The sequence below is a fragment of the Pygocentrus nattereri genome, chromosome 3 (genome assembly GCF_015220715.1).
Source record: "Pygocentrus nattereri isolate fPygNat1 chromosome 3, fPygNat1.pri, whole genome shotgun sequence".
Classification (NCBI taxonomy): Eukaryota; Metazoa; Chordata; class Actinopteri; order Characiformes; family Serrasalmidae; genus Pygocentrus; species Pygocentrus nattereri.
This window is the reverse complement of record NC_051213.1, coordinates 9,228,612-9,247,305: the sequence shown is the minus strand read 5'-3', so window position 1 is coordinate 9,247,305 and position 18,694 is coordinate 9,228,612. Positions and strand designations below refer to the sequence as shown.

Below are 18,694 nucleotides of genomic sequence, written 5' to 3'. Positions count from 1 at the left end.
ATTGGTCTGAAGAGATTTCACAACTAAATATTCAACTAGAATTAACCATGAAAAATGCTGTTTGTGGTGTCGTTTTCCCTGTGTGGGTGTTAGGGATGACATCACAGGACAGAATGCTTGTGCATAAAAAATGAAGAAAAAAAAAATTTACTTATTGATAATTAGCAATAACAGCAATGTAATCAATAAGTCTCAACACTAATTATAATTCATGTGAAAAGAACACTTTTCATGATACTTATACCCTTTAACCCCCGCTGACTTTACAGAGGGATTCACTGTAGACTTCAGGCAGTGCCATGTCTCGAGACTCGTTCTGAGTTTTCTTCATAACCTAGTGGTGATGAGCCTCAGAGTTAATAGACATTCACAGACACACTATGTACTTTTATGTGATATTCATTCAAAATATAATGGTCAAAAGCTGGATTTGAGGCATTTCATGCAGTCTATGCATATATGCATGCCAGTTTCAACTGATTTCCGTAAACCACTATTTCTTGAAAGTGCAGTCTGTGAGCTACCATTAACTAATGTTAGCTCATCTTACCCGATACCAGATAGAGTGGGCTGGTGGTTGTGTAGTGCAAACTTCTCAGCCAGTATTCTGCCTGTATTCTGTTTTTTAAATTGACCATACCTCAGTAACTGGGCACCCATGTTATATTTGTATGATGCATTAATTCTGGAGAGCGGAGGGGAAGTCTGTAAGTAAAAGAAATGCAGTTGGGAGCTGAACGAGTCTAAGGACCTTCAATTCCAGCTCCACCTTACTTCAAAACATAGTTCTTCAAGGGTCCTTTATTAAAGTGTGTACTTTGCGGTGCCTTCCAGCACTTGTTGCTCATTTTCTCAGCACTGTCTGAGAAATCACGCTTTGGGGCGAACCTTTTGGGCCAGCGCCAGGGTTTACCCTGAGACTGAGGCATTTCCACCACTGCCATAATTGATGTATAGGAACCGCTGAGTCTGGCCACTCCATAACTCCAGCTCTTTAAAATCCTAAACTTTCCTTTATAGAGTACACACCATAAAGAGGCTGTGATGTTGTTTGCAGGCTTTATCGGCTACGCCCCATACATAAACAAGCTGGTGAAGCAGTGGAACCTGCATGACAACGATGACGACCAGCTCTTCTACACCAAGATCTACTTGGACCCCCTGCAGAGGGTGAGTAGTGACTCTGTAGAGACAGTAGTGGACTCTGCAAGTCCACAGCTACTCTGAGAGCCGGCACTGTAAGCCATGCTTGTAAATCAACCACATGTTGTTATAAATGCACGAAAACACATCACACCCTCAGAAAACAAACAAACAGGTTAAAAATACACTGCTCTGCCGGTCGCCTGAGGACAAGGGTCATGTGGTCCCGCTGTTCAAGCCTTGGCTTCATCTTTTGTCCATGTGTTTGTGTGTTTTAGGAGAGCCTTAATATGACTCTGGACCACAAGTGCCAGATATTCCAGAATCTAAATGGAGCAGTGGGTGAGTGAATTCAAGAAAATGCCTAAAATGATCTAAATTGTTTGTAAATAGAGTGGAGTGTGTCGTGATGTACAGTACTACAGTGCCCCTGCCTTAAAAAGTTATTTTCAAGTTATTGTTTTTAGGTTTTAACTGACTAGAACAGTGGCTGTGTTTACATGCAAAGACTTTTGCCAATCCGATTGAAAACAGTCGGATTACAGACTCAGACTAAGGGGTTTATTCTCACTCTGTTCAACTGTCTGATGAAAATCTTCGTTTACATGCCGACTACAAGGAATCCGATGCAGAATGACGCGCATGCGTGGAGCAGCGCTGAGAGTAAACGTTACCATGGCAGCGAACATCACGTGAGGTCCAGTCAGCATCAGATGAGTTTCCAGTTGGCGCGTTTGTGTTTTTAACTGCTTTAAACTGATGTCAGAGTCAGAAAAACGTCCTTCACATGCACTTATAAAGGAAGACGTCGTGCTCTGAGACACATAAGCTGGCCGTCCGTCCCACCGCCGTCTTTTAAAGCTCAGAGTATGAACCTCGTCTCCTCCGTATACCAGTTTCAGCTCCGCCATGCTGAACGCTATAAACCTTTCGCTGTGACGCGCCGCGCATGCGCAGAGCGTCCTTAGACGGTCCGATTGGAGTGTAATGGGATTCAGGCGTTTACACGGATATTATTCTAATATCTAACGGATTATTTAGAGGTTTACCCACCTCGTTCAATCGGATAGACACTGTATTCTGAATGGCCTCAGTCGGACTAGACTATTCCGATTGAGGTGTTTACATGGACGTAGTCTATTCCGATTGGGCTATTAGTCAGATTATTAACGGATTATCAGGCTGCATGTAAACGTGGCTAGTGTGGTGCATGCAGTCGTAACATTGTCAGATCACCTTTCAAAGTAATTGCTGAGAAAGACTATTTTCATGGGTTCTTTGGCCACTTCTTGGAGGGCTGGACTGTAAAGAATAGAACTAGATTGTAAGTCCACTGTTTTGTTTACTTGCAGATGAAGTCTTGATGAAGTTCAGCACAGATCGAGTTCGAGTCAGAAACACCGTCTACGACAGTCTTCCCGTGATCATTCATGGCAACATAAACACCAAAGTAAGTGGCTTCTTTCCTTCTTAGGTCAAAGAGCACATTGTGGGTGTAAAAAGCAGATGTTAACCAAAACAACTGAACCATTTCCTGTGCACATCAGTCATGTGTGAAGTCTTTTCCCAAACACTCTGCAGTCTTCATAACATGCGGCGCAGATTTATATGATTCCACTATTAAAATATCTCCAGCCTCATCTGGGGGCGTATGAATTTGACAGACTCCGAATGAAGTGAGGGCCTTCCAGCTGCCAAAGAATCCAGCTGATAGTTTACTGGAGGGTGAGGGCTTGGGCCAAGAATGCAGGCTTTCTGCCTAGCTCTCATGTCGGACCCTGGAGTTGTCCAGGAAAACAGTTGGGGTGGGATGTCTGGACAATAGAGTAATCTCCTCCTCCAGACCAACCAGCTTTACTTCCTGCGATGCAAGCCTGCTGTTTCCATGATAGCTTAAACAACCCTTGCGTGGTGTTGAGTCATCTTCTCCAACCCCTCATATCTGTCTGTATTGCTCTTAATGACTAATCATTGTTGGCCAAAGGATGGAGGCTGGTTCTTATGAAGATAAAGGAGGAGTTTGGTGCAAAATGAAATGTATTATTTCACAGGTCTGAGTCAAGTCTAGACTCTCTGGAGTGCGAGTTCAAGTCGAGTCACAAGTCTTTAGTAAAGAATTCAAATCTAGTCTTGCTCTTAGCTGCTAGCATGGCTTTGTACAAAAGTAAATACATGTAAATACAACCTATACCTGTGGACACAGCTTCAAATAACAAGCTTTTCATTATAAAAAAAAAACAAAAACAAAAAAAACTTTAGTTTGAAGCTCAAGCCTGAAGCATTAAACACAGTAAATGTGTATTTAAAGTTTTAAGGAAAAGGCCAAACAGCTTGAAATGGCTGTTTAGTCTGTAGCTTGTATAGCAAGTATGCTAGCTAGTCTAATAGCTAAGCTAAAGCTGTATTAAGTTTTAAAGGAATGTGATCAGTATAACTTAATACAAGTTAAGCTAGTTGAGAAATTCAGTGAAATTAGCTATTGCGCTAGCTAGCATACATGCTGACTACATGCAAGTTATTTTGCCTCTTTACTGTAAACACTGCATGTACTGCATGCAGTGCCTCATTCTGTGCATCAGAATGAAGGTTTATCTCTAATTACAGGCTTGCTAGTTGAAGATATATTAAACCTGATGCCAGGGATGGGCGATAAAATGATAACGATTATTATCACAATGTAACTTTCCTCGATAGAACAATAAGAGACGTTTGATAAATTTTCGATATAATACACCATTCTCACACTTCCACGTTCAGCGAAAGCCCTGGCGGCATTTTTGACTGCAAGGGAAGCGACACTACTATGCTCTCGCCAGGAGAGGGTGCACTTCCGAGTTTTTTGACATGATTAGGGAGGGAGTGGAGTGGAGCGATCGACGATCTGTTCTCCTGTGACCAAGTGTGGCTGATGAGATAAGTGACTATATTGACCTTAGACTATATTGACCTACAGCAAACTCACCTCTTTCTGTACATCCTAACAAGCTTTAGCAGCGTTAAATCACGTCTGCTCCTCACAACTAAAGCGCTCTTTCAGCGCTCAAAAGTCATATTTTAGTATTAGTGCATTTCCAAGCAGTGAAAGTCATAGAAAGAAGTGGGTTCATGTTACAGCCCTGATTTAAATGAAAGTATACTGAGGAAGCTGTGAGGCATAGGAAAGCGGGACAGCGCGTTCTTTACAGGCTAGCTGTTTTCAGCAGCTGGCTAACTTGAAGCAGAGCTCCATCACTTGCACAACACAGCAAATTGATAATACTGTAGATCAAACGAGACACAAAAGCACCACTTTCAGTTTCAACATACCTAAAAGGAGGACAGTGTTTGTCTGGTGCTGGCATATTGCGGTTCACCCCTCAAATTATTATAGAGAAATCCAGACGTCTGCGAGCTGAATACTGTGATATGCTCTGACATGGATGTTGTAGGACTGATGGCAGTTAGGCGGTATGATCCATCACTGTAAGGGTTCAGCATGCACCGCCTGCTGCCAGCAGAGGGCGTTGGCAGCAAGGCGCCCAGCCCGCGCCACCAGCTGCCGGAAGAAGGCGATGGCGGCAAGGTGCCGTGGATCAATTAGACTAACTTGACACACGAGGAAGCTTCCTTAAATAAGGTGCTGGCAAACGCCGATATTTGTCACACCTTTATAGAAGGTGAAAAGAAAAGAAACTGCCCCGAAAACCAAGAAGAAAAATAAAAGAGGGCCGAGAAAAGAAGTTTCTCATAATTGCCCCAAATTACTCACAAAAAAATAAATAAAAATCCAAGCCATACCAAAGGTGTTTGCTGAAGGAGCAAACACGTGAAGGAAAATCTGGCAACCATCATAATGACAGCAGTGTCTTTGTGTTTTCTGGTTGAAGTGCCTTCATTCCTGCGGCCCGGCGACCATAACAGCAGTGGTTCAAAGCTCGGTCCGGGTGCCTCATTAAAAGCGGCGGCGACTGCGTATCCTGTTGCCCCTTTGTTTTTGCGGGGTTTCAGTTCAGCACTTGGGTCTGGCTCCCCGCCGTCCCGTAACATTCACTGGCCTACCAAGCCAGCTAATGTTTGATGTTTGTACTAAGCTGACGTTGATGAGAAACTAAACAGTTTAGTTTAGGGCCACTTGTTTAGCATTTGTAATGGGATGTAATGTTGAGGAGCGATGAGGAGGCCGACGCATGTGCGAAGACAAGCGAGATTTATTAAGGGCAAATCGAAACTCGGGGGCAGCACAGTCCAGGGTCATAGAGCCAACACTGATTGAACGTGGAAAAGACATCAAAAAATGAACACAGGGATAAACAAGCACCGAACAATCCACACACTACAAATCACACAAACAATACAAAGGTCAGCAAACAACTAGGAAAAACACAGGGCTTAAATACAACAGGGATAACAAGGGATAACAGCACACAGGTGGAAAACACAGGCGGTAACAATCAGGGTCGGAGTCTGAAAATGAGGGCGCTGGACTGAGAAGATAAATGAAATCACATTGATACGTAAACAAAAGCACAAACACAAGCACATGGATAACTGGGAGGGGTCAATCATGACATGGGATAGCCAAGCGCTTGTCACCAGGCAGCTAAAAATAATCAGTTTTCTTTCTTCAATTATGACTATTACAAAAACTGAGGCCATGCTTTTCCAGCTCATAAATACAGCTCACCAGACACTTTCTCCCACTCTCCCATGATAGATCTTTGAAATGTTCCACTGTTTGGTGTCATGTTCTGAGTTTAAAGTATAGTTTAAAACAGTAATTGATCACCCAGGAGCAAAAATCAGCCTTCAAACTTGATTTGATATTTATTGTGATGTGTATTGATATCGAGCGATTTGAATTTTGTTTATCGTGATAACATTTTTGTCCATATCGCCCAGCTCTACCTTTAGTGCGGTGTCATCGGTTAGGGATCCAACTGAAGGCAAGCCAAGTCAAAGGAAAGGCATGTGACTTGTGTGCACCTTGAATGCAAGTCGTTGACTTGAGTCACCATCTCACAGTTTACCCCAAATGTAATTCATGATCTAAGGTATCCCAAGTTTATATATAACACACTCACCTACAAAAATGGACAAACATATGTAGCATAGCTAAAAGTAGTAGCAGCCACCTTGAAACCTAAAGTTTGACCGTAGTTTTGTCCCTGTTGTTTGATTTGTCCATGCTTTTGGATAACAGTACGTCGAACAGTGAGATCACTCAACATCTTCGTCACGGTTTGATGCAAGCATCTGATAATTTAGGCATGAAATTTACTGGTTTGTGAGGCAGAGGCTTTCATTATTTGTTAGCTGCACTAGCCTCGTAGCTGAAGAAGCAAACCTCAGACAGTTGCTGATGGACTACATTTGGGATAAGTTGGAAATTGTGTAAATTTGATTTTCTGCCAGATTATTCCTTTAAGTGGATGTGCCGTCCAAGGCAAGCCTCCAGGCTCTGCAATTCTCCCTTAGGGACAGATCTTTTAATGCTGTGTAAAAGCAGTGTGCTGATTTTACTGTCGGTACAATGCCTGTGAATGTAAGTGAGGCTGTTAAGATGAAGAAGCAGCAGAAGTGAGTTTTTACTGCAGAGGGAAGACGGCTGTCTGGTTTATGTTTTCTCTATTTCTAAACATTGAGAGCCTCCAAGTTTCCCTTTTACCCTGTTGACCTCAGTGAACCCCAGATCACAATAATAATCCAGTCGCTAATACAGCCATGTTTATCTGTAATTGATGCAAGCATAATCCAGGATTACCTACAACATTAACAAGCTTAACTGGATGAAGATCCAGAACAGTTGCATCTGCAGGCCATCTGTCATGGGCTTTGGAGTCATTGGACTGGACGGAGGATTCCCCCTTTTCAGTTTTACAATCCTGGCTTCTAGTGATGAAAATCAGCGTGGTAGTGTAAGCTTGTACTGGATCATCATCTAGCCTGATCACACATGAGCTTAAACTACTGCTGTTGCTGCCAGGGAGCAGCAAAACTGCCTGTAATAAATGCTTTAGTGACTGTCACTCTTCCCATCTCTTTCTTGTTTCCCTCTCTTCCTTTATCTTTGTCTGCTTATGTTTACCGTCACCCTTTAATCCTGCTGTAATTATGTTTTGGCACATCACCCAGGGATTTTTCTCTATGTTTAAATGTTCCAGACAGTGATAGGCTTTGGCTTTAGACTTGAACACAGTAGTCAAGACCCAAACATAGTGGAGCCACTGGAATTCCAGCCTCGTTATAGGGAGGTACCTCAGATGTATTTAAGGCTCATTAGCTCACCCTGACTTCCCGTCCCTGGCTGGCTAAATCTGCCGTGTTGATACGCTGTAAATCCACGCTTTTCCTTATGTTGAAAGTTACGGCTGCACTGGAAAAAGCAGCAGTGATTATAGGCCAGTTTGTCAATATAAATTTGGTAAATTTGACAGGAGAAACCATTTTGGTCTGCTGTCCTTTGGAGTGACCCGAGAGAAACCCTGTGAAAGGGTGGACGTATCACTTCCTACGAGAACTGTAAATCTGCATCCTAACCACCATGAATGTATATACAGTTAAGGTTCACACGAGGCCTTTGTTTTGCTATATGGATATATATATTAAATGAATGAATAAGCCTTGAAAGCCTGTAATTCTGTCATGGGAAAGAGGTGTTCTTAGGCACAAAAGCGAAGTGATACGCCTTAAACCACATTATCTGTGTGTCATGCCTGTCAGTTCTGATGCTCCCCTCCCTGCCTGCACCTGTCTGTGACGGTGAACTCCTACCCATGAACTCCAGCTCCTAATGTACACATAATCACACAATAATCACACATTCCACTGGTCAAATGACTCTCATCAGATCTCAGTCACCTGAATTTAAGATCACCTTCACCTGTTTCCTCTAGTATATCTACTTCCTTGTTTCCAATGTTCTTTGCTGAGTATTGTTTGTGGTTCATTCCCTTCATTACAAAGCGTTCCTTTTTGCTATCCGTGTTTCTCCTCCGTGTATGACCCCTTTTGCCCATTTCTCCGTTTGTGATTTTTGCCTTGTCTCCTATATTGGTCTGCTGTGCTTCCACCCTGGACTCTCTTTCCTCTCTGGTATGTTTTGTATTTTGTATATTTGTTTAACATTAAGATTCTGGACCGTTTTTGTCTACTCTTTTGGATTTGCCTCTTTTATTAAAGCCTCAATAATCTATCCGCTCTTGTCTCCTCCCTGGCTGGTCGTGACACTGTGCTAAAATCAACATATGTTAAAATACTCTGAAATTCAGTAAATAATTTTGAATATCTTTTAATAAATAAGTTATAATGAAAAAGTGTAAGTGATGTGGGGACCTTGACCACCAAACTATATATCTTGCCTTTCCAACTACAGGTTATTTAATGGTATTTTAAAAGAATCAGAAATATATGCCAGTGTGGAGATGTTCCTTTGTGCCTAGAGCTTAACTGCGTGATGGTCAAGGTTGTCTGGCTTGAGGGAAGCTATCAGAGTCAGGCTCTACACACCCATACTCCTTCACACAGATGCACACACACACACACACACACACACACATACATACGCACATACAGGCACACACCTATGTTCACATATACGCACACACACATACACACACCTATGTGAAAACCTACCCACGCATAGATTAGAGGGGCAACTATCACTTCAATTGACAACATTTCGACGCTTATTGACAATGAGGGTCTGTCTGGTGGGGGGTTACAATGTATGTTTTCTAAGTGTGCAGTCGGGTCGTTCATCACTGTAGGCCCTGACAATGAGTGCTTGTCTCTCTGGCTAATGCTGATTGGGGGAAGAAGGTCACTTCAGATATGCAGGGTTGTTATAAATTCTTTTGGTAAACCTTAAGAGTTCAGTTCAGGCAGGAGCACAGAGAGTTGAGACTTGGATGATTTTTCTGTCTTGATTTCTATTTTTCATATTTCCTTCATTATCATAAAATTGTTTTGTCCAGCGGTTTCATCCAATAAACTGTCAAAACTCCTTTTGGACTGGTTGTTTTTTTTTTTAAAAATATATACAAATATAAACAACAAGAAATAAAATAGTAAAAAAAATAGAAATTGTGCAACTTTAAAGTGTTTTTGCTGTTTCCTCTTTAGTCTTCTAAAACAAATTCCTTCAATTTTTTGTTTCAGATCTATTTGAATTACTTGGCCAACTACGTCCCGAATGCCTGGACCTACGAGCGAGGCTGTGATGTGTGTGACCAAGACATGGTGGATTTGTCTCAACTCGCAGTGAGTAAACCAGCAAGAACCACAGCAGCTTTTTCTTTCCATCTCGCCCCAGAGATTCCTCTAAAAATGATCTCAGCAGCTGAAATTTGAGAATGAATTTCTCTTTCTAGGTGCATGCATGAGGGCATGTACATTATATGTTAGACATAAGCCAGGGACATGGTTATTTCTCAATTTGAACGTTGAGATACGCCAGGATGAGGGAGCTTCGTCCTTCAGGTCCAACAATAACAGAGAGCCCATCCTGCCTCCTTCCACTCCCTTCTTATAGGAGCATAAACCCTCCTGAGAACCCTCTCTAAGAAAGAGGAAGCTCTGCTGTGCTGTGGTGCAGGAAATGGCTTTCTGGTTTTTAGAAGGGCTCACTTAAAGGGGTGTCACTGTGGACCACACTGTGGGCTACACAGTATGGCTTTTCATGCAGAGGGTAAGTTATAGTGGTTGCCCTGAAAATTTGTTTGGTAGGGTTTGGCCAAGTATGGCAGAGAGGAGATCTAAGAGAGTAGGAACTGTTCTGTTTAGACCTATCAGTCTCCCAGCTGTCTGCCGCTTAGCATCCAGCCTCCTCTCTGAGCTCTGACTGGCTCGCCATAGGATAATTGCTACCATATGGCAGTTGTCTGGAAGGTTAAACTCAACCAGCACAAATTCAAGTCTCAGGTCAGGCAGTTCAGATCTTAGAGGAAATCATCAGTTCAAAAACGCTGTAATGTGGCTAACAGTGATTAGAACGTTGATTGAGGACGACATGATGTTGCTGGTGTAATTCTAGGCGATGCCTGATGTGTCTTTCAATCATTCTTCTGAATGTTTATCAGCATTTTTAATGATACGCTGCTTTAAAGTGAAATTCCACAGATTTTTCAAAATTGTCTAATTAAATGGTTAAAATGCAAACGTTGTAGCTCAGAGTGGTTTGATGTGAGGTGGTTCACTGTAGAGAAGCTGACTGACTCTGCTTTCTTCACAGTGGTGATGATCGGAACCAGGAGTCACAGTGTCTGCACTACATACACACCACTTTTATTTACTTTCCAAATCCACAAGTGAACCTACATAGAAACCAGTTTAGTGTATGTTCTATATGATTTTGGTGTTAAAAAAAAAAAAAACGTTTTCTTTGGGGACCGTTTCAAAGAGATGGTAGTTCAAGGGTACTTTAGTAAAGACACTGGTTCTTTGTAGAACCCTGAGCACACAGAGAATCATATGGTTCTTTATAGAATCCTTTTGAAAATGTTTCTATATAGCACCAAAAATGGGTTCTTCTATTGTTACAAGCTTCGCATAGTAACTATAGCAGAGCCCTTTTTGTGCTATATTGAACACTTTTCGAAGAGGTTCTATAAAGAACTATAAAACCTTAACTCAAAACTAGGATATTTTAAACTGCAAGGAAGCTTTTAGTGGCATGAATCTGTTTAATCTGTTTTGCCATCTGCTTCTTATTAGCACCACTTTGAACGAGCCTGAATTAGTGAGTTCTCTAGAAAAGTGAATTTCACATCAAATCATTCTGAATTACCCTGTTTGCCTCTTAAACGTTTAATCATACCAAATATTCATATTCATGTTGTGGTAGTCTTTATGTTGGTCTTATACAGGTTTACGTGTTCAAAAACACTGAAAACTAGAGATCAGGCATCCTTGATATTGATATGTCGGCCAATCAATATGATGTTCTTTTGTGCTGCTTGTATTAACAGTTTTTCAACTTAAACGTATGATTTAAAATCGTTGTGAATGCTAGAGGAGTGCTTTTCCATCATGATTTGTTTGGCTCCATAGACAAATTGCTCTTCATTTTCATTGGTGAGATTTAGATTATGTTGTTGGCCTGTTAACAGTACTAAGTACATCCAGAATTGGGTTAAAAAATCAAACGTTTGATGTCAAATGTGTGACTGGTCTGAGGCAAAAAATCTCAACCTGCCCCTTATACACTACTAAATAATCTCTCTGAATGGTCAACGCTGACCGCATCAAAATCTGGAGGCTCGAGCCACCTCTCCCAGACTCAGCCTGACAAAGAATCCGAGCTGAAATCTTGGTGAAATTAGAGCGAATCCAGCTTTAATCACATTTGAGGAAAATGTTCTTTTTCGTTCCAGCACATTTTGGCAAGATGTTTGCAGGATTTGGACAGTATGCATATTACAGAAATATTGGAAATGTAATATGAAGAATAATGAAATGTGTAGAAAAGTTCAGTGTAGAAATTACAGTAGATGACCTCTCTGGAGTTCGCTGCATCATCCTTGCCATGTGTTGCATTAATGAGAATTCAAGGACAGTCATAATAACCACTTTCAACCTCACCGCAGCTGTAAGGTCTGGATCGTTTTACAGAAGATTGTGAATGTGTGGAATATTCGCATAGATGACTGCCACGCTAATGAATGAGTGTTCTGAAACACATATGTGTCTTTTGCTATAAATCAGTTAAGACAGAGTGTTGTCTCTTTTTCCAGTGCTTCAGCAAAACATTGGTTTTGCCACAGAATTACAGAACTGAACACAGTGTCCTATTTCTGCAAAGATTTCTGAACATTCTCGCTCAAATCCAGTGAAGCATCCCTTATCTCTCATCAGCCTCTGATGCACTTTCCATATGCTTTTTGTAATCAGTTATTTTTTTATTGCATTTTCAGACACAGAGATTGTGCACATATTCTTCTCTGCTTGCAAGAAAAAGGTAAAAGCTAAGTATAACTGGAAGGGAAGATGGTAAAGTAAATAAAAGTAGCAATACAAACAAATAAGAGAAAGAAAAGGGCAAATGTGTAAGGGCCCAGCCTGCACCGCCAGCAGAGGGCGACGGCAGTGAGGTGCCATATCTTCAGGGAACTCCAATTCCCAGAAGCCCTCTGGCTGATTAGGCCCAACCTGACACACCTGTGGACTCCTCTACTTAAGGTTGTGGCAAACAGTAGCCCTTTGTCACACCTTTGTAGAACGTGACTGGTATGGTACTCAGCCCAGGTGGGTATTTAAATGAGAAAAAAAAAGGGGGGGGGGAAAGAGAGAATTTGCCCCAAAACTACTTAAAAATCAAAAGATGGCTTGAGCAAGAAAATGGTACCACGATATAACAAAAAGTGTTTTTCCAATAAGATTTAAGCCTGGCTCTGGGTCACCTCAACCCAGCATGCACAATCACCAAATTCACACTCAATCACCTCAATAAATTCATTTAAGACCCTTTTTTCATTGGATTTCCTCTTTGCACATCCGTCTCCCTGCCGTCCCGAAATAAAACCAAGGTTCAGATGAGTTTCCAAACACAACTACAGCTAATTCTAGAGTTACTCCCCTATAATGATGGAAACATGTGGTCATGGCTTTGGAAATAACTAATTTAGAACAAGTTGCAGTGTAAACAGTGTCTAGCAAGGAGTGCTACTAGCATGCAAGTTGCCATGAACCTACACCAGAAGGAGCTCATGAATGCATGTTTGCAGTAACGTCTATTAAAATAACAGGTGAAGTAACTTTTAAAAGTTAGGTTTCTTGGTGTTATTTAAAAGGTGTTTTTTTTTTTTTCATTTTAATTACGTGGTTAATGATTCAAAAACAAATGGGATAGAAAGTAGGCAGTAGACGGCATGGAGTGGTTTTGATTGTTATAATTGTTGATTTTTAGCTAGAGAAGTATCTATTCTGAGCACAAGACACAACATAGAACTACGGATGGAGTGATGGAGAGAAAAAAAATGTTCCTGTGATGCTTGCAGATGGAACCAGGCGCTCTCAGATGTGGCGATCTAAAAGCACAGGCAAAAACCAAAAACACAAGTTCATAACCCGGAAATCCACAACCGCGCAAAAGGCTAAGGCAAAGAGCAGAGTCAAAACTGGGAATTACACAGGAACTGGCTGACAAACATGGAGAAAGGCACACAGCACACGGTGACGATACTTCACAAGGAGCAGCTTCAGTTTGCAGGGGAAGGTGATTAGAAGTCTGGAGAGGTTGAATGTTGAAGGGTGGATCTAAGAGTTGTGTGAGGGGTTCTGGGAAATGCAGTCCAAGGCGACCAAGTTGGCTGACCCTTCCAGAATAGCACTGCACTGCAATTTTAGCCATTTAACTTCTTAGGATGAAAAAAAGAACAGAAATTGGACTAAAAAGAGTCAAATACACCCACAATAAAGTGGCAATTCCTTTACAGACGCTTAATAATTTTAATGGTACTGAAAATTAAGTGAAACCCTGTTTGCTCCCTTCATTTTCCTGCTCTTGTCAGCATAGACATGTTTAGTTTGAGCAGCAGCTCAACAGTGAAAATATCAGCCATTTGGACAAGGCATCTGTAGTCAGTGTTCATGCTGAGCATCACAAGAGGACGCAGCACCCAGGATCCTCTGCACTACAGCTTTGATACCGCTTGAAAACGCAACATCCTGCTCAACATGCAGAATACAGCAGAATAATTATAACTAAAAATAATAGAATTCATTACCTTGGATGACCAACCATTTTCTGTTGTTGATGTATTGTCATGGACTGTAGCATAGTCTAGGCCTGACTGGATACCAGTGAGCACAAGGGAGAAGACTAAAGCAAAGAGAGAGATAGAGTGACTTATTCCAGGGTATCTATCTTCTCTAAGCTTGTGTGGTGAGGAAGGGCTCTACATCTGTATTCAGAGCTTGTGTCTCAAGGCTGTTGGTCTAAGTCAAGGCCATAGGTGGACTATCAGTCATCTTTCAGCTGTTTTAACTGAATGATCAGGAAAGATCTAGGTCTGGATTTGCAGAGATTGAGGGTTTTCTGTCCAGGACCCAATTCCAAACACCAAACCTTCCAATTTCTTCCTCCCTCCCTTCTCTCAGTGTCACACTCTGTCAGTTACAATTTAAGGGACTGGCTACATTTCCTTACGGCCTCAGTCCATCCCAGGAGTGCAGAGCCATCATGGTATGGGCTAATTACACACCTATGCTAGGCTCCCGTTTAATCTAGACCTAGTGCGATGGCCGAGTGGCTGGGAGAGTGGCTATGATTGAGCCGTATGGCCTTCAGCTCTGTGTCATGGGAAAGTATCATCCTCCGTCTGACCTGAGACGGCCTCCAACAGCTCTGCTGCTTTTCCCTCAAGTAGAGAGTTGGTGGCAGTGACCGTTTGTGGAATATAGGCTATATATATGTAACAGTAGGGTTGCTACTCACACGAAATTCTGAAAGACGACCTTAGAGGGGCAGAGATAAACAGCACATGCAGCTCAGTTCAGCAAGAACGTTCAGAATATGGCCTACAATCAGATCGCAGCTCTGGCCTATTGATTCTGTGAGACTGTTATGCCTGATCGGTATATACTTTATGACCACATCCTTGTTTCTGTGCTCATTGTCTGTTACATTATCTTCATTTACTGTATAGGGTCACTTTGTAGTTCTACAATTAGACTGTAGTCTGTTTCTCTGATACTTTGTCAGCCCCCTTTTATCCTGTTCTTCAGTGGTCAGGACCCCCATGGACCACTACAGAGCAAGTACTATTTGGGTGGTGGGTGTGTTGGGCTGGTCTGAGTGGATCAGACTCAGCAGCGCTGCTGGAGTTTTTAAACACCATGTCCACTCGCTGTCCACTCCTACCTTGTCGATGTAAAGTCAGAGACAGCTCATCTGCTGCTGCACAGTTTGTGTTGGTCATCCTCTAGTCCTTCATCAGTGGTCACAGGACGCTGCTGGATGGATATTCTTGGTTGGTGGACTATTCTCTGTCCAGCAGTGACTGAGGTGTTTAAAAAAAGGTACAGCAGCACTGCTGTGTCTGATCCACTCAGACCAGCACAACACACACTAACACACTACCACGTAGTGTTACTGCAGTGCTGAGAATGATCCACCACCCAAATAGTACCTTCTCTGTGAGGGTCCATGGGGGACAGACCACTGAAAAACAGGGTAAAAGTTGATAAAAGTGACAAAGAGCGTAGAAACAAGGTGGTCATGAAGTTATGTATGATCGTTATTGTATGAAGAGACTAATCTTTGTTTATTTTGCTATTGCAAGTTATGTATTTTTCAAGAGATATTTCGGAGATGATTGGATATAATTCACTTGGATAAGGAAGAAAAAAGTCAAAGGAAAATGAGGGGAAAAAAATAGAAAACAAGGACTCCTACCAACCATGCAAGGCCTGGTAATCCACCAGCACTGTCCTTGTCAGATAAACAGCACTTTCATCTTTTGAGGAGACAAGAAATTCAAATTCACTCTTGCTTCAGATCTGAAAAATTCCACAGGTGTTTCTGTCCGTCCTTCCGCTTTGAGAAGACCATTGAGTGCTTTACAGCTTCCTGCAGCAAAGATGCTGATCAGATTCCTGTCTGTCTAATGGAGATGCATTCATGTGACCAGTTGTAAATGCAGTATAAATCAATCCAGACATTACGTGTGTATGAAATGCCTGAAATGACCAGAGCACCCAAAACCAACAAATGCCAACCAACTCAAACGTTTGGTTGGTGTGCTATACCTGCTAGTGGTTGTTAAGGGATTCTAGAATGTTCTTCCCTCTGTTCTAGGATGTCCCCCTCCTCTATTAGCACGGCTCCAGAATTTTCCCCCCTGTTCATTGTTCTAATATGTTCTAGCCCAGTCACACTATTCTAGCAAGTTCCCTTCCCATTGTCCTAGAACATTCTCTTTATTCATATTGTAGAATGTTCTTCTCATTACACACTGTTCTTGATGTTCTCCCCTCTTTCACACAGTGCAGTAATGTTCTAGGACATTGAATGGGAAGAATGTTCTCTCTGATTTACCATTGTTCTAGAATGTTCTATACTTTGGCTCTGTCCTAGAGTGTTCTCCCTGCTTTTGACATATATGATGATATAATTAGAATATAATTCCCTCAGTCACCCTTTCCATGATGTAGAGTTTTTGAATCGTGAAAGGGTTCCTCAGATTGAAAAATGTGTTGTTTATTGCTCTATATAAAACCGTTTTTGAAAACGGTTCTACATAACACCAAAAAAGGTTCTTGACAAAGTAACAGAAGAACCCTTTTGGTGCTTCAGTATCTCACAAAAATGAGTACACCCTCACATTTCTGCAAATATTTTATATCTTCATATAATATTTTATATCTTCAGATATCATTATTTTTATATCTTTCATGGGACAACACTATAGAAAAGAAACTTGAATATAACTTAATCGGTGTGCAGCTTGTATAGCAGTGCAGATTAACTGCCCTCTGAGAAGAACTCAACACAACAGCCATTAATGTCTAAATAGCTGGCAGCACAAGTGAGTCCACCTCACAGTGAACATGTCCAAATTGTGCTCAAAGTGTCAATATTTTGTGTGACCACCATTATTATCTAGCACCGCCTGAACCCTCTTGGGCATGGAATTCACCAAAGCTGCACAGGTTGCTACTGGAATCCTCCTCCACTCCTCCATGATGACATCGTGGAGCTGGTGGATGTTAGACACCTTGCGCTCTTCCTCCTTCCACTTGAGGATGCCCCACAGGTGCTCAATTGGGTTTAGATCTGGAGACATACTTGGCCAGTCCATCACCTTCAGCAAAGCAGTTGTCATCTTGGAGGTGTGTTTGGGGTTGTTATCGAGTTGGAAAACTCCCATGTGGCGCAGTTTCCGAAGGGAGGGAATCATGCTCTTCTTCAGAATGTCACAGGACATGTTGGAATTCATGTTTCCCTAAATGAACTGCAGCTCCCCAGTGCTGGCAGCACTCATGCAGCCCCATACCATGATACTACTATCACCATGCTTGACTGTAGATAAGAGACAGTGGTCTTGGTACTTTTCACCAGGGCGCCACCACACATGCTGGACACCATCTGAGCCGAACAAGTTTATCTTGGTCTCGTCAGACCACAGGACACTATTCCAGTAATCCACATTCTTGGACTGCTTGTCTTCAGCAACCTGTTTGCAGGCTCTCTTGTGTGTCAGCTTCAGAAGAGGATCCCTTCTGGGACGAAGGCCATACAGACTGAGTTGATGCATTATGCGGCATATGGCACTGACAGGCTGACCTCCCTCTTCTTCAACCTCTGCAGTAAAGCTGGCAGCACTCGTGTTTTATTTTTTGAAGCCAATCTCTGGATATGATGCTGAACATGTGGACTCAATGTCTTTGGTCAACCCTGGCGAGGCCTGGTCAGGGTGGAACCTGTCCTGGAAAACTGCTGTATGGCCTCGGCCACCGTGCTATAGCTCAGTTTCAGGGTGTTGGCAATCTTCTTATAGCCTAGGCGTCTTTGTGGAGAGCAACAATTCTATTTCTCACATCCTCAGAGAGTTCTTTGCCATGAGGTGCCATGTTGAATATCCAGTGGCTGGTATGAGTGAACTGTACCCAAAACACCAAATTTAACAGCCCTGCTCCCCATTCACACATGGAACCTTGTAACACCAGGGAGGGACCACAATACTACTGGGCATAATAATGTTCACTGTGAGGTGGACTCACTTGTGTTGCCAGCTATGTAGACATTAATGGCTGTGTGTTATTTTCAGAGAGCAGTAAATCTTTATAGCTATACAAGCTGTACACTGACTTCTTTAAGTTATATCCAAGTTTTATTTCTATAGTGTTGTCCCATGAAAAGATATAATATTTGCAGAAATGTGAGGGCTGTGCTCACGTTTGTGAGATACTGTGTATAGAACATTTTTTCTCCAATCTGAAGAACCCTTTTATGTTGTCTTTTTGAGTGTTCCATATAGAACCATTTCCTTTCCTAAAAAAAAAAAACATCATTTATAAGTGTAGAATATTCTTCACACTCTCCCAGAATGTTATCATTGATTTTAACACTATTCTAGAATGTTCTCCCCAATTCACATTTGTTGAGTTGGTGTATTTTGGCGTTAAATGGTTCGAAATCATAGCAGAATACAGAATAGATGTTGAATAATTCTCCTCCAGTGCACAGTGTAATGACTTCTTTCTATCTAAATAGGAATTCCCGCAAGTGAGAGTCGGGGTGTTTATCGAGCAGCCCACCCCATTCCTGCCAGAATTTCTCCAACGGCTCCTGACCCTGGATTATCCCAAAAATAAACTGGACGTGTTCATTCATAACAATGTGAGTGTGCAGCTGCATTGGAAACGAGAAATAACCTAGACGGTGTTCTAGTCTGACCTGTCTGTGACCTCCCATCTCACCCATGTCTCCCACACCAGGAGGTTTACCACGAGAAGCACTTGCAGGCTTTTTGGGAGGAGAACAAGAACGTGTTCCGCAGTTTCAAAGTCGTTGGCCCGGAGGAGGACTTGAGCCAAGGGGAGGCTAGGAACCTGGGCATGTAAGACTCTTTTC

General features: G+C 42.1%; 1 protein-coding gene across 2 annotated transcripts in view; it reads left to right on the top strand.

The window, feature by feature from the left end:
- Nucleotides 1-18,694, top strand: part of plod2 (procollagen-lysine, 2-oxoglutarate 5-dioxygenase 2) — a 68,750-nt gene that overhangs the window by 34,342 nt on the left and 15,714 nt on the right. For both annotated transcript variants that reach the window (XM_017705215.2, XM_017705205.2), the window contains exons 5-10: nt 1,058-1,170; nt 1,422-1,485; nt 2,496-2,593; nt 9,280-9,381; nt 18,335-18,460; nt 18,559-18,680. In XM_017705215.2, the coding sequence (XP_017560704.1) occupies nt 1,058-1,170; nt 1,422-1,485; nt 2,496-2,593; nt 9,280-9,381; nt 18,335-18,460; nt 18,559-18,680 (625 nt within the window). The remainder of the gene's footprint in view (nt 1-1,057; nt 1,171-1,421; nt 1,486-2,495; nt 2,594-9,279; nt 9,382-18,334; nt 18,461-18,558; nt 18,681-18,694) is intronic.